General features: G+C 42.2%; 1 protein-coding gene across 2 annotated transcripts in view; it reads right to left on the bottom strand.

Annotated features, from left to right (window-relative positions):
* RSU1 (Ras suppressor protein 1) overlaps window positions 1-12,470 on the bottom strand; it is a 426,683-nt gene that overhangs the window by 401,996 nt on the left and 12,217 nt on the right. For both annotated transcript variants that reach the window (XR_011199181.1, XM_069211550.1), the window contains exon 3: window positions 9,758-9,808. Coding sequence is in view for 1 of the 2 variants with exons in the window: in XM_069211550.1 (XP_069067651.1) it covers window positions 9,758-9,808 (51 nt within the window). In the remaining variant the exon portion in view is untranslated. The remainder of the gene's footprint in view (window positions 1-9,757; window positions 9,809-12,470) is intronic.

Genomic DNA, 12,470 nt, shown 5'->3' with positions numbered 1-12,470 from the left:
CACTTCAGAACTAGAATTCTTTGTTATTGCTGCAAATGTGAAGTCCTCCCTGCTTACATATCCAAGTCCAAAGTCATTAATTCATCCAGTCCCTGCATTACTGAAATGACGCACTTTCCCCGTTTGGGCCACAGTGCACCTTTAAGCAGGTGCACCAGAAGCAAACAGGGAAAGTGTGCCCTATCATGAAGGCTGGGCTGCCGTTAGCTCAGCCACAAACTCGCACTGCACCCTTGGCAGCATATTCAATAGAAATACAGAGCAGCTGTTTAAGAACGGCTCTGTGTTTATCTGTGCAGGAGGCAATCCACTTGCACTTTCAGAAAGGATTGGCGATCTCACCGCAGGCGGGTGAAGTGAGCGACTGCACCCACCTGCACAGGGTGTCTGGGGGGGCCATAGGCCCCCCTTTCACCTTTTGAGAGGGCTGCCCTCAGAGGGCACACTGACAGTGACCAGCTTTTTGCAGCGCACTTTGAGTGTTCTTCATAGGGGCATGTTTACCTCTGCACCCACTATGGTAATACGGCATGGGATCACAAGCAAATGGATTCCCTCGTTTGCATGGGGCAATGCCCCCATGCAAATGAGGGAATGTCCTCTCTTGATAACACTGGTGCTACTTATGCACCAGAACTTTCTGTGTTACCTTCTGTAATGCTAAAGTGCCCTGGGGTGCATAAAGGGAGCGCACATATCCTTTACGCCCTCGGGGCACTTTCTGTAATACAGCCCCAGGGGCAAAAATACTGACTCTTGTCACCTACATTGTTGCACTATATGAGCACTATGATACTGAACGCGTTTCACTCCAATGATGTCTCTCTGATAACATACATTTTCCGTAAACTCTTCAAACTGATGCACCAGGGAGCAAAGAGGGATTTAAGAGAATGACCATTTTATTAAAGGACGAGCTTTTTATGCTGCTTAGTGACAGCAGGAAGATGTAATTAAACTCACAGGAGAAAGGATGAAAGGAATATAAGTGGAACACGATCTCACTGGCACATCTAAGGAGTAAAAGCTCAATCACTGATGTTATTTGTAATGCACAGAATGGTGCTTATAACTAGGTTGAAGTGAACCCATACGTAACAAAACCGATTACTTCCAATGTTACTACACCCCAATATTGAATTATTTGCACGTCACAATGGTTTCTATGTGGTCATAAAGGGGTAGTCATAATGGTCTCCTTTTTTTTTTAAGATAGCACTACAGGGAAATATTTTAAAATGTCTGCCCATGTAAAGAAACATAGGCGATTCCCGTGGATGCATTTAAACAACTTAATTAGGAAGAGCAATTGCTAATGAGTTACAAGTGATCAATACATGAAGAGCCTGCAAAGAACAGGAACGATTTAATGGCAAGCTTGTGATAAATTCTCTGGAGCTGGACATTTTCAGTAAATGAGAGTGACAACTTTTAGTTAATTAATTGAAAGACTAAATAAACAAAAGCTTGAAGTCAAATATTATCCAACGTCAAATGACGGATAGCAGGGCTGGATTCTACAAGATCTAAGTTTAATGACTGAATATTTTTTGCATGCTAGTATTGTCGTTGCATAATTTTCAATGCGGTTTAAAAAACAAATGACCATATTTAAAAGTGGGAAATGAAAAATATGAATGCACATATTATGACGTAGGTTTTAGTTTCACTGACATGCACAAAAGCAAACAAAGAGGTCAGTATCAGTACTTAAATTTGATCCAGTGACTGCAGGTGGGGACATCTGGCACTTATTTTGCCTCATGAAACTGATCCAGGGCAAGAGAGTGAATGAAAAACAAAAGTGAGGAAGAAAGAGGATGACAAAGATAGAAGAACAGAGACTACGAGAGGAAAAGGAGGGACGAAAAAGCAAGAGTAAGAAAAAAAGGTAAGGCATAGCACAGTGAAGATGAAAGAGGTAGGAGGTGGACTCAAGCCTGAGCCCTTTTTGTATTTGAAACCCCAACATTCAGTTGTGCCATCTAGGGACTTGTGAATAAAAGCTTGGCCCCAGGACTTATTCTTTTAAACATGAAGTACCGGCCAGTTTAGCTTAGCTTGGTTAACAAATACATCCACTGGAGGGATCTCTGTTTTCACAGATTGAAATCCCAGTAGGTACACTCAGGTGTTATGTTTTGTTTGGTTTAGTCCACCTGGCTCTCTATGTGGATGACATTGTTGCCGAAGTAAGTAAATCAAGATGGTTCTCGAAAATGGATCTGCAAGCATGGTATCATCAGTTGCTGTTAGCTCCGGAATCAAGAGACATCACAACCTTCTCCAACTCATGTCGGCCTAAGAAGATACAAACGCCTCCGTTTTGGCATATCAAGTGCGGTTCAAGTTTTCAAGACACCATTCTTGGGGTGCTAGCAGGACTACAAGGAGTCATCAATGTACACCCACCTACCACTGAGTCACACCTTGAACGGTTGCTGAGAGCGACCTACTACGCGAGTGTGGGCTCACACTACCCCAGGAGAAATGCATGTTCTTACAAAAGAGAAGTTGTCTTCTTTGGCTATCAGTTCTCAGGGGAAGGAGTCATGCCTGACCCAGCCAGAGTGCAGGACCTTTAGTCAGCTTTGCTACCTATCAACGTATCGGGTGTCCGCAGTTTTTTAAGGAATGTTCACCTACTTTGGGCGTTTTATCAAAAATCTCAGCCCCCATTAGAAGAACTTACAAAAACCAATTCCACGTGTGAATGGACCAGTGATCAGGAAGCTGCATTCCAAACCACCAAGATTGCATTTCCCGAAGACACCCCGCTAGTCTACTTTGATCCATACAAGGAATGAGAGCTGGACGGTGGACACCAGTCCCATGGGCCGAGGGGCTGTCCCGTCTCAGAAGCAGGATGATGGGGAGTGGGCCCCTGTAGCCTATGCAAGCCCGGCACTAACTGACACCGAATATCAGTACTCCCATATCGAGAAAGAGGCCACTGCGGTACAGTGGGGTTGCCGCCACTTTTATCTATATCTCTACGGCCCGTCATTCCTTGTCCACATGGACCACAAGCCACTCATATCCCTTTTTAATGGCTCCTCATCTAAGCCACCTCCCAGGTTTGAGAAGTCGATCTTACAACTTCAGGACTATCGATTTTCAGTGGTATATCAACCAGAGTCCCGAAATCCAGCTGACTATCTGTCCTAGAACGCAAGACCTGCCAGCCCTCGGAAAGCTTCTGAGGTCAAAGAGGTGAAATATGTGAATATGTGTGTCTTGTGGTTGAGCGATCTGGACCTCTCCCCATCTCAGTAGATGATCCCAAAGCAGCAATGGCCACAGATGAGTGTCTCCAGTTAGCAGTCTCTGACATTGCTTCTGGTCCTCCAGCATGTGGCTCGAAAGACGGAAGTAACAAAAATTGATGCCTCCTAAGAGGTCCCCAACTACTGATTCCAATGTCACTGCAGCAGCGAGTTGTCGAGTTCGCCCATTTGTCACACCAAGGAATGGTCAAGACAAAGTCCAGGCTCCGAAGTAAAGTGTGGTTCCCTGGACTGGACAACAAATTTGAATGCACTATTCGGCAGTGTTCGATGTGCCAAGCTGTTGGTCCAGTGGAGCCGCCAGCGCCAATCATTACGGAGACAATGCCTTCAGTACCCTGGTTTAAAGCCAGTTAGGATTTTGGGAGCTTGCCGGAAGGTCGACACATGCTTGTAGTGATCAATGACTTTGCAAAATACCCAGTAGTGGAGATCATGGATTCCATCACCGCTGCTCAAACTATTCCTCGTCTGGAGAAAATAATGGCCACTCATGGGCTACTGAACCAGCTCAGAACAGACAAGGGACTCCAGTTTTCAAGTCAAGAATTCACTAAATATCTGAAATCCCAAGGTGTTGTTCACAGGAAGATCATTCCTCGATGGCCCCAGGCAAATGGCCAAGCAGAACATTTTATGAGAATCCTAAACAAAGTTCGACGAATTGCGGTGGTCAACAATCAGGGTGTGTAGTGTGCAATCTATGGCTTCCTCCGCAAGTACCGCCTGACTCCTCACACCTCGAAAGGCATCCCGTCGAACATCTTATGCATGAACAGAACGGTGGTAGACACGATTCTGCATGTGAAGGAATCTCCCAAAGTTATTGATCAAGAAGGCTGAGACATTTTCGAGGCATAGAGGCCTACATGATCGCATATCAAAAAGGGGATGTGCCAAGCAGCGGCAGATCTGTGCCGGTGATCTGGTCCTGATACAGAATCGACATTCAGGGAGCAAATTCATGCTGCCTTTTGAAAAGGATCCATGGAGAGTAAGTGTCATCAAGCGTACAATGATCACAGGCCCGGAAGAGCGGGGAATCTATCACGAGAAACATCTCATTTTTCAAACTGTACCGACAGCCTGAAGTCAAGTCAATGAATACTAAAATCGCTGCAGGTGACAATTTGGTAGAGAGCGATGGCGCCTGAACTATGGATCAGCCTGGTCCGCTCTCTATGTCACCCAATCAGTCAAAGGATGAGATTGTTACCCATTCCCAGGGTGGGCCTGCTGGTAAACCTACAAGGAGTGAACCATTGGATGCTGCGGTCCAAGAAGGTAGCAGGGCAGCAAACTATGACCCACAACATCCATGACAGGGTATGGAGTGATAAAACCTGCTGCCTCGATAAGTGACGTCTATTTAACTCAAAGAGTTTGTACTAACTTGAGTCACTATGAGCTGATATGGAAACAAAATAATATTAGGACTCTGGTTCCACTTATATCACATTTCACTCCCCAGGGATCCTCCTATGTGCCCATGTGAGGAGGCATGAATAACTGTGTTGTTGTGTGTTCTGTTTTCTTTTGGATATAGAAGGAACATTATGTTTTGTTTGGTTTAGCCCACCTGGCTCTCTATGACAGGAGGATTGTTGCAGTGCACCCCACCTCATCTGGACATGATGGTAATGTCCATGACGTGGACGCAGAAGGTAATAAATGGTCTGAGAAGTAGATATATGGTGCCAAAATAGTACTGAATGTGTGTGTCTCATTCACGCGCAATGCCTTATGATATTTGGCTGCACTGAACAACCTAACACTCAGGCTTTCTCCTTTCAGTTGATATAATGGGCACAAATGAGCTTGGTGAAAAAAGCATACCTACTACATGATGCCATAAAATCGATTTGGGCTGAACACGACCTTTACGGATAGATACCCTTGTAGTAAAGGAGGGAGAATATGCAATGATTTTTAAAAAATGTCAAGACCCACAAAACACCACCGTTGGGCATTAAACAAATATAGATAAGTAGAATTTGCAAATGTTTGTCACAGATTTTCATCTTTGGATTGTGGTGGGGGCTACAGTATTCAAGATGATTACTTTCAGCAGTCCACAATATTCACAAACATCAGGCTTCATTCGCCCCTAGCCCCAACCGATTTTGACAAAAGGTTTAACATATTTATTGAACTTTTATATAGTGAAATTACCGTCTTTTGAAACAGTTATTTTCCGCTTGTTTCCAGAGGGGAATTTGTCACAGAAGATGTTTGGGAACACCAACAGCTATGACTGAGAATTTTCACAGCAATTTGCACCAATAACTTTCTTAATCTGCTGTAACACTCCATTGCTCCTCCTTTATTATGTCCACCAAGTAGGCTGAATTTACATTTGTACAAATCCACAAATTCTAATTCTGCGAATAAGAATTTGGAAGTAAATTAAGCTATTTGTGAATACAATAGGCAAGCAAGGCACAATCGTTTTGATCTTGCATTTTCCAACCTTTTAGTGGGTATGACCTATTGTTCCACTAACCAGTCAAACAAAGGGCTTGTTGTTGGATTATGTTAAAGACATACGACAACAGCATTGAGTAGCAAATGGAATCACAAGCAGGAAAGGCTCCAATGGTAAAATGACTGAGAAGTGATTTCAGAATGCTATTGTACTGTCACGCATGTAGGCAAGTGCCCTAATTAATGATAAATTGACAACAAGCTTAAATACAGGACTGCACAGATGAGTTTGATTTCTGGAGAAATTACTAGAAGCCTCATCTTTGCCCCAACTCAATAAGAAAGAAAAAAATCCCTAAAAAAAAAAAAAAAAAAAGTACAGAATTGTTTAGTCTAGAATTCACATGAGGTTACTTGACCTGTTCGTTTAATATATTTTTATTAGTCAAACTCTGTAACGAGCTTGTATACAAAAGATGTAAGAATGTAAAAAATCCCTAGTGATTCCTTTTCTGGCCAAGGCACTCGTTACAGATTATGTAATTTGGTCGAAAATCTCTGAATCTGATCATTAAAGGCTTGGAGACACAAGGCCTCTCAGAAAAGCTGCAGGGCCTAAAGCTACGGCAAGCAGCACTGCACAGCCTCGTCTGCTGCCTACTGCAGCCCAGTGGAAGCACTTAAAGCTCCCCGGGGATATGGACAAGCATACCCAGTCACATCTGATGCCCAAATCAACACCCCAAAACCCCTTCAACAGATCACTGACATTTTCCTCCTGCTATGAGCCGGTATTAAATGTGTGTGTTTTTTTTTCAGTAAAATCGTAAAAAACTGCTTGGAAGGGCCCCCAGTAAATCTGAGTGCAAGCAGTTATGCCACATTTTTTAGGGCGAACCCTCTTAAAGGCTGGTTGTTTCAGCACAGATACTAATTAGTACATTTGACTTCGGCCATCTGGTATCTCCACTGCAAGCTCCAGTCAACTCGTAATACAGCTGCTAGTGTGTCTTGAGGCAGTGTTGAGCTATCGTTGGTTGGTGTGTTAGCTTCATGTGTTAGAGCGTGGCTTGTGAGTGTGGAGGGACTTTGGTTTATCCAGATTCGGTCCTTCATTTCAACTGCATGAGGGAGAGGTTTTGCTTTCCTCGAGGTGAAATGCATAAATTATGGCTCAAAGGCTCAGCTCTGTGATGACATTTTTTGCAAACTAACTTTGGATTGAGGCCACCTGTTCCTTACATGTGAGAAAATACAAACATTCTGTAGCGAAGCAGAGGAATTAACTAATCCTTTTTCAAATGTAAGGAAATCTGCGTAGTCAAATGCAGTGGGGACACAACTTTCTCACTGGCAATGTAGACTTACAAGATGGGACAAGATCACAGTAAGAGGAAATTGTTTTTACACTACCATCACCTCATTCACCCAGAACATAATACTGCAAAATATCATGACCAATGGCTTAATTTAGAACTGGGTGTGAAAGGAAAACACTATGTTTTATGGAGAAGTAGAGAGCACCCGTTATTAGCAAATTTCCCCCGCCACATCATCAATTCCTCTATTGAGTCTGCAACTTTCCCAGAGGAGTGGAAAGGTGCTGCAGTCACAGTCCTCCAAAAAAAATAAGTGATGGCTGACCTCAACGAACTAAGCAACATCCAACCCATCTTCCTACTTTTGTACCCTGCAAAGTTAATAAAGAAAGCAATCAACCAGAATCTCACCAAGCATTTGAATTTCCGCAATCTCCTCAACCACTCCAAATCCAATTCTGCAGCAATGATAGCAAAGATACCACATTTACCACCACCACATATGCGATCCACACCCTTTTAGACCAGGGATAAACTGCCACCCTCATACTGCTGGACCTCTCAGCAGCATTTGACACCATATCAAACTCCAGCCTCATCAAAAGATTACATGATACAGGCTTCCATGGCTCAGCCCTCAAATGGATATGGGCCTTCCTCACAATGAGAACACATTGAGTCAGACTCTCCTCCCCACACACATCTGAATCCAAAGACCTGATCACCCCACAGCCCCACTGTGTGCAATATTTACTTGACACCACTCACAGACAAAGCTCATCCTCACTGTGTCAGACAAATCCTCCACGGCCAGATCCAACTTCACTGAATGTATGATCCACATATCTGAATGGATGACAACCAACTCATTGAAACTCAACACGGATAAGACAGAAGTGCTTGCTAATCTTTGGGAACAAACACTCCCCCTGGGACTCCATCTGGTGCAATTCAGAGCTAGACCCCAGTCCATCACTGACTAACCACTCACTGAACCTGGGAATAATATAAGCCAAACTCAACATGGTGACACAGGTAACTGCAGTTAGCTCCACAAGCCATGCATTCTTTAAAAAAAAAAAAAAAGAAAAAAAATCTTCAGATGGATTCTCAAGAGCTCCAGACATCTTCGCACTGCCTCGCCCTCTCACACATAAACCCCACATCCACAGTAGCAGAACCCTCACCCAAAACATGGAACAACCTCCCTCTTCACCTAAGGGCCTCCTCCTTGCTTCTGGAATTCCATAAGAAGTGAAGACCTGGGTCTTCAACTAAGACCATGCAGATAACCTTTCAAATCTGCTCCAGCACCAGGATAACCCTTGAGTGACAAGCCATGCTTTACAAATCCCTATTATAACAAATGATTATTTCATCACTGGATAAATCCTCCAACAAACCACTTGACACTTTAGGGATATAACTAAGCAATATATTCCATGCATTACAACTTAAAGGGAATACTAAAAAAAAGATAAACACATGCACACAGTTTACTTTACAGAGTCTACCATAATTTCATATCTAACTCTCTTTCTTCACCCTGCTCATAACTGATTAAAACACTGACAAAGCAGGTAAAGAACCTCTGGAGGTACAGGTCAGAACCACAAACAAAGTGTGTGAGGTCATGGCAATGGATTTGTGAGGGGAAAACCAAAATATCAAAATACTGAAGGTGGTTGGTCCCCTGATTTTTTTTTGTAGGTTCTCTATTCACAGCCCACCTTTCGTCTGAATGCTGGACCATCCCGCTCAGCACTCCTTCTTTCCATTCCCTCCTAACACCACCTTTAAAGCTACAAATCTAAACTAAAGAGCAGGGTACTAGTAGGTCATTAAAGAAAAATAGATCTACTGAATAACAATGGAAGTTTTAAGTAGTTTCATGAACTTATTTACAATGAATTCACAACACAGGTTGGGGGGTGGGGGATTATCTTCCATAATTGGATGCTTCTATGGAAAAGTGCCTACTTTCGTAGGTCACTTACTTGGACTTAGGCATTACAAAATACATTAGAGGAGTGTAAGGACCAAGAAAAAATGTCCCAAATTAACTGGGAAAGGCCAGATATGAACTAGTTGTCACTGGAATACCTACAGAAAAGGGCCACAAACTGGTGGAGTAGTCTATAAAGGGGAAGCGTGTAGTTCAACACGAATGGGTATGGATTAGACATTTGAGGGACACCACTGCTTAAATTCTCTGGCTTCTGATAAGAAGCAAGGCAGTGTCACAGCTTGTTTCCTTTTGGCCAAAGTGGACTTGATCTACCTTTAGACAGTGCCAGTTCACTCTGTGTCTCCCAGAGTCTTAATCAGGATACTGTGATTGATCATGTCAAAAGCCACTAATGTATCCATTCATGCTCAAACACCACTGTCATCAACCAGAGTATGACACACAACCAACAAGGACATCACAAATACTTCAGTTCTTTCACCTGGCCTGAGGCCTGCTGGAAAAGAATCAAAGGGTTGCTCTAGTTTTGCAACAATATCTACTACATTTAACCACAGGGTTGAGGGCTAAGTCGCCCTCGCTGAGATTCAAATAAGTTACAGATCATGGCACACTGCCATCTTGCTGGGTTACACATGTTGTTTGGATAAATGTTATGTTATTCCCTATACAGCCCATCTTTCTCTGCTTTCACTACAACCTCAATTCCCAACCACATAAGCTTTTATCATGTTGGTAATATTCAAAAGTGTACTTACTTGTGATCTTGTTGTGACTCAGGACCAGTTGTGTTATGTTAGATAAAGTAACTGTCAAAGAAAGAGGAAAAAAAAAAAAGTTATGTACATATTAATGCACAATCTGGCAACAGAGTCTCCTGAGTATACAGCTGATCCAAACGTAAGCCAAATAAAGAGGTTAGTCTGAAAACGCTAACATGCAGAACATATACATATATATATAAAAATAAATATAAACAAGATATAAAATATAAACAAACAATACACCATTCCTCACCCAAACATTCCAAGGTCTGCTACTGCTCACAAATCAAATGTGATAACGAACTCCCCACAAAGCTGACAAAAATACAGAACAATTTAACATGAAGGTATGGAGCCGTTTTCTAATTTTATCTGAATGAATCCTTGCTCCCAAGGGAAACATGCATTAACAATAGAAGAAAATAGCTTAATGGGAAAATATTTTTAGGTCAAAAAAGCATACTTTGTCATGATCGTCCATGGAACTGAAAGGAACTACTTTGTTTACAGACTGCTCCTTCAAAAGCACAGAATGCCGTTGCATTGACATTAGCCAATGGTTGGAGTGGGCTGATCCACCACCTATGATGCAGTGAGTAAAAACCACTGAAATTCACCAGTTGAAGTTATCTCAAGTAAATATAACTTGTGCCCTAAAGTAACTATTACTCATGTCCCACAACCTATTTAAAACAGAAAAAAAACAGTCAGCACCAACCCCTTTCCTAAAATACCCTTTAAGAATAAACCAACCCAACCTCTACAGTCCTTCAAACAAATATCCCAGGATGAATTTATGGATTTGGTCAAAGCAAGCAGACCTTCTGGTTGCCCTTCTGACCCTTGCCCACCACAAATCTTCAAGAACATCCTTCTATCTACTTCTTCTGCCACACCTGTAAGAAGAATCATCAACAACTCTTTAACCTCAGGAACTTTTCCTGTAGACCTGAAAAAGGCATACATACGACCTTTATTAAAGAAAACAAACCTAGACCAGCAAGACCCCAACAACTACAGACCAATCACAAATGGACCTTTCCTGGGCAAATTGATAGAAAGAGCAGCATTCGCCCAGATGTCACAATTCATTGAAGACAATTCTATACTTTCAGACTTCCAAACTGGATTCCACCCAGGAAGAAGCACTGAATCGGCACTCATGGAAATTTGGGATGATCTTAAAAATACAGTCGACCAAAATGGAGTTGCTGCACTACTTCTCTTGGACCTCTCAGCTGCCTTTGATACGGTTGACCATGACACCCTAACTCAAAGACTCCACAAAGCCGGCATACAAGGGATTGCTCTCAACTGGATTACTTCCTATCTTCAAAAAAGATCGAATATCATCCACTCGCCCCCCTTCTCATCCGAACCCTACCTCACAAAAGCAGGGGTCCCCCAAGGGTCAATCATCTCACCTTTGCTTTTCAACATCTACATGATATCTTTACCAGAACTGATCAATGATTTCCATCTCACATGCTACAACTATGCAAATACTACTTAAATTAGAATGCCCCAAAAACATTGAAAACTCACAAATCTTCAGTTGCCTCAGAGCCGTTGATCAGTTAATGACCTGGAGCCATCTCAAACTAAATACCTCCAAAACAGAAATACTCATATGTGGTGACTGAAAACATTATGACCCTCTGTGCGTCTGTCCTGACGATCTTGGACCACCTCCTCAATTATCCAAGGAAGTTAAAAACCTAGGAATCACCATGGGTTTCAAGTGAACTATGAATGCCCAAGTAGACAAATTAGCACGCACATGCTTCATCACCTTGAAGACTTTACGACGCATCTTACCCCACCTCGGATTTCCACACAAGGTGCAAGCTACTATATTGCTTGTACTATCCAAACTGGATTATGCCAACAGCCTCTACCATGGATCATCTCTATCTGTAATGAAAAAACTACAACGTATCCAGAATTCCGCAGCCAGGCTACTATTACATATAAAGCCACAATCCCACATCTCCCCTGCCTTGAGAGCACTACATTGGTTACCCGTTGCCAGAAGATGCACTTTCAAGCTGCTTTGTATCACCCACAAAGCTATACATGGAATAGGACCACTTTTTATCAGAAAGAAAATTACCAAATACATCCAACAAAGAACCCTCCGCTCAAGATTGGCACCCCGCCTTAGAACACCACCATACAAGAAAAAGACTATAGGTGGTACATCCTTCTCAGTCCAAGCAGCCAAACTATGGAATTCTTTACCCCCAACTATAAGAGCCACAGATAACTTTCTTATCTTCAGAAAACTACTCAAGAGTTGGCTCTTTCCTTCATAACCACCTTATTCAAACAACTATGAACTGCATATGCCTATGTTGATAAATATTTTTTTCAGATTATATGTATATTTCTATTTATGTATAGTTTCTTTAGAAAATATGTATTGCTACTATGTCATAACAATAAAATACACACACACTCTTTAAACCTGTTTGACTAAGTATTTTTTTTACCCATGGTTCTAATTATGTATTGTATGTGCATATGTGTGTGTATTTATGTGTGTGTGTATATATATATGTATGTATGTGTATATGTTGTTTTCTGTGCTTGGCATGTTCGTGGATCATTGCATGGCTCCTGGGTGGGTCGTTATACTAGATATCTATGAATTCCTGCTCTCATCTTATCACACTTATCTACTCATCATCATATGTCACGTCTCTAT

The sequence above is a fragment of the Pleurodeles waltl genome, chromosome 10 (assembly GCF_031143425.1).
Source record: "Pleurodeles waltl isolate 20211129_DDA chromosome 10, aPleWal1.hap1.20221129, whole genome shotgun sequence".
Lineage (NCBI taxonomy): Eukaryota > Metazoa > Chordata > Amphibia > Caudata > Salamandridae > Pleurodeles > Pleurodeles waltl.
The sequence above is the reverse complement of the archived record's forward strand: the minus strand, read 5'-3'. Positions and strand labels throughout refer to the sequence as shown.